General features: G+C 35.1%; 1 protein-coding gene across 2 annotated transcripts in view; it reads left to right on the top strand.

Moving 5' to 3' along the window:
- Positions 1-837: 837 nt before the first annotated feature.
- Positions 838-2,303, top strand: part of LOC106792419 (twisted gastrulation protein homolog 1-like) — a 10,670-nt gene continuing 9,204 nt past the window's right edge. Inside the window, exons 1-2 of one of the 2 annotated variants that reach the window (XM_014758836.1) lie at positions 838-1,372; positions 1,610-1,966. In XM_014758836.1, the coding sequence (XP_014614322.1) occupies positions 1,958-1,966 (9 nt within the window). In that variant the 5' untranslated portion in view covers positions 838-1,372; positions 1,610-1,957. Of the gene's footprint in view, positions 1,967-2,303 lie in introns of both variants that reach the window. The other variant, XM_014758835.1, reaches the window with a different exon arrangement.

Below are 2,303 nucleotides of genomic sequence, written 5' to 3'. Positions count from 1 at the left end.
ATAAATTCTAAATTGATTCTTTCGGTTCCTTTCCTCTTCTTTTCCTTAAAACTACATATCCCTTGCTCGAATTAAATAAAATAAAACAGAAACCAAAATATTAAACCATTTACAAAATACAAAAATAAATTCTAAATGATTATTTTTCGTTACTTTCCCACTCCCCCCCCCTACTTCCATTTCCACTATCCTACTCGAATTTCTTTCATCGATGATCTTCTCGAAGGAGAATACAAACGAGATAAATCTTACACCACCGTTACACCGTTTCTCTCTAAGGTGAAACGCGAAATAGTAGGAGATAGAAAAGTAGTTAAAGAAAGAGAAAGAGAAAAACACACACATATATATATATATATATAAAGATAGAAAGATGGTGGTTGGTTGGTTAAAGGCAACCAAGAGAACAGGTAAAACAAAAAGTTAAGAAAAAATCAAAAACCAGTCTCGTGCAGGAGAAGTCAGTAGTCTCACAACCTACCCAACTCTTTCTCTCTCTCTCTCTCTCTCTCTTTAAATGTATCCGTTTATATATACACATATATATATGTACGTATATGTATATGTATCTCTATCTCTTTCCCTCTTTCGTTTATTTTTTATTTCCTCTCCATTCCACTCCTTTCGACTACTACCTCTCATCGCTACCACCACCACCACCACCACCACCATTATCCACCACCATTATCCACCACCACCAACGTTATATCCACCACCTCCTTTTTCTCCTCCTCCTCCTCTTCCTCTTCCTCCTCCTCCTCCTCCTCCTCCTCCTTTTGCCACGGCGGCGGTTCCTCACGGTCCACGCTCTTCCTTAATTCAGTCCAATGAGAACCGTTCTTCGATTCGTCACACCCGCTAAGAATAATCGCCGTGCAACTAAGCAAATTTTTTCTTTTCTTTTTTATATATAAAAAATAGCGAGTGATTTTTCTCAACAAACAATTTTTGTTTATTTCCTCTCAAAACCTACCTGTATTCTCACCCCCTTTTTATTCACCCTTCTGTTGTTACCATCCACCATTTTATTCTTCCGCTAATTTTTTAACCCCCTCCCYCCCCCCCCCCTCCCATCATCATCATTACAATCATCAAACACTAGGTGACATCGACATATCAATCTTTGGGATTTTCTTTTTCTTTTCTTTTCTTTTCTTTATTTTCTCTTTGTTTTCTTATTTTCTCTTTTTCGTTATTTCCGTTCACCATCAGTATCCACCACCACCACCATCAATACCATAAGCATTAATACTCTACGTGTATTTTTCTGAGTGAACGAACGAACGAACGAATCATTCAGTACGTGTGTTGCAAACACATTAAAGTCGTGAAATTAAGTGTCGTAATACGCGCTTTGTATATAATCCGATGGGTGAGATAGAATTGAGATTGTTCTCAATTAACAAGTAGATACATTTTTCTCTTAGAAAGAAGAAACAAATTTATATAGAAAAATAATAAAAAAAAGATATCGCAATATTCTATTAAGAAAACTTATAAGTATACTAGTGAATAAATATTTGAAGCATCTTGTTTTTTTTTTTATATAAAATAATAAAATAAAATAACGATAATATTATAAATAATTTCTCAATCTTCTTGTTTTTAGTTTGTTTTATATAATACGAAATTGTTTGAAATCGAAAAGTTGAAACGTCGAATCGAAGGTGAATTCTCACCTGGTCCCACTTGGTAGTGTCCTCCATTAAGGAACCACTTCTTCTTCCTCTTCCTTTTCTTATTTTTATTCTTCTTCTTCTTCTTCTTCTTCTTCGAGTTCTTCGAGTTTCTTAGTAGAGACATGAGTTTCAACAGTCAAGACGACGCACCTCACGACGAAGGAAATGTCTCGACGTACCAGTCGCAACGCGAACCGGTTACGCGCTCTTAAAATAGTTTCTCACGCGTAGGTAACTGGTACGAGGTGTGCTCCTGTTCACTGGAAATACGCTGATCGATGTGTAAGGTAAATTATCGATACGCATATATACACACACACAATCATATATTATACATATGAGTCGTTTATTTTCTAAGTTGTTTAAATTCATTTGTCCAGTTGTTTCTTGGTTTATTGTATTACCTGGTAACGTGTACTATCTGAAGTATAAAATCATCTTGCAGAAAATAAAACATGAAGTTAGGTCAGTTTCAAAATTAATTGCTCGTATATATTTTCTAAATTGTTTAAAACTATTATTTGTCCAGATGTTTGTATGTTGGTTTACTGCACTATCTGGTGGCATGTACTATCTGAAGTTAGCTATCATCTTGTAGAAAATAGAAAATGAAGTTAGGTCACA

This window comes from Polistes canadensis, unplaced genomic scaffold (assembly GCF_001313835.1).
Source record: "Polistes canadensis isolate GaletaPanama2010 unplaced genomic scaffold, ASM131383v1 scaffold_426, whole genome shotgun sequence".
In the NCBI taxonomy this organism is placed as follows: domain Eukaryota; kingdom Metazoa; phylum Arthropoda; class Insecta; order Hymenoptera; family Vespidae; genus Polistes; species Polistes canadensis.
The sequence above is the reverse complement of the archived record's forward strand: the minus strand, read 5'-3'. Positions and strand labels throughout refer to the sequence as shown.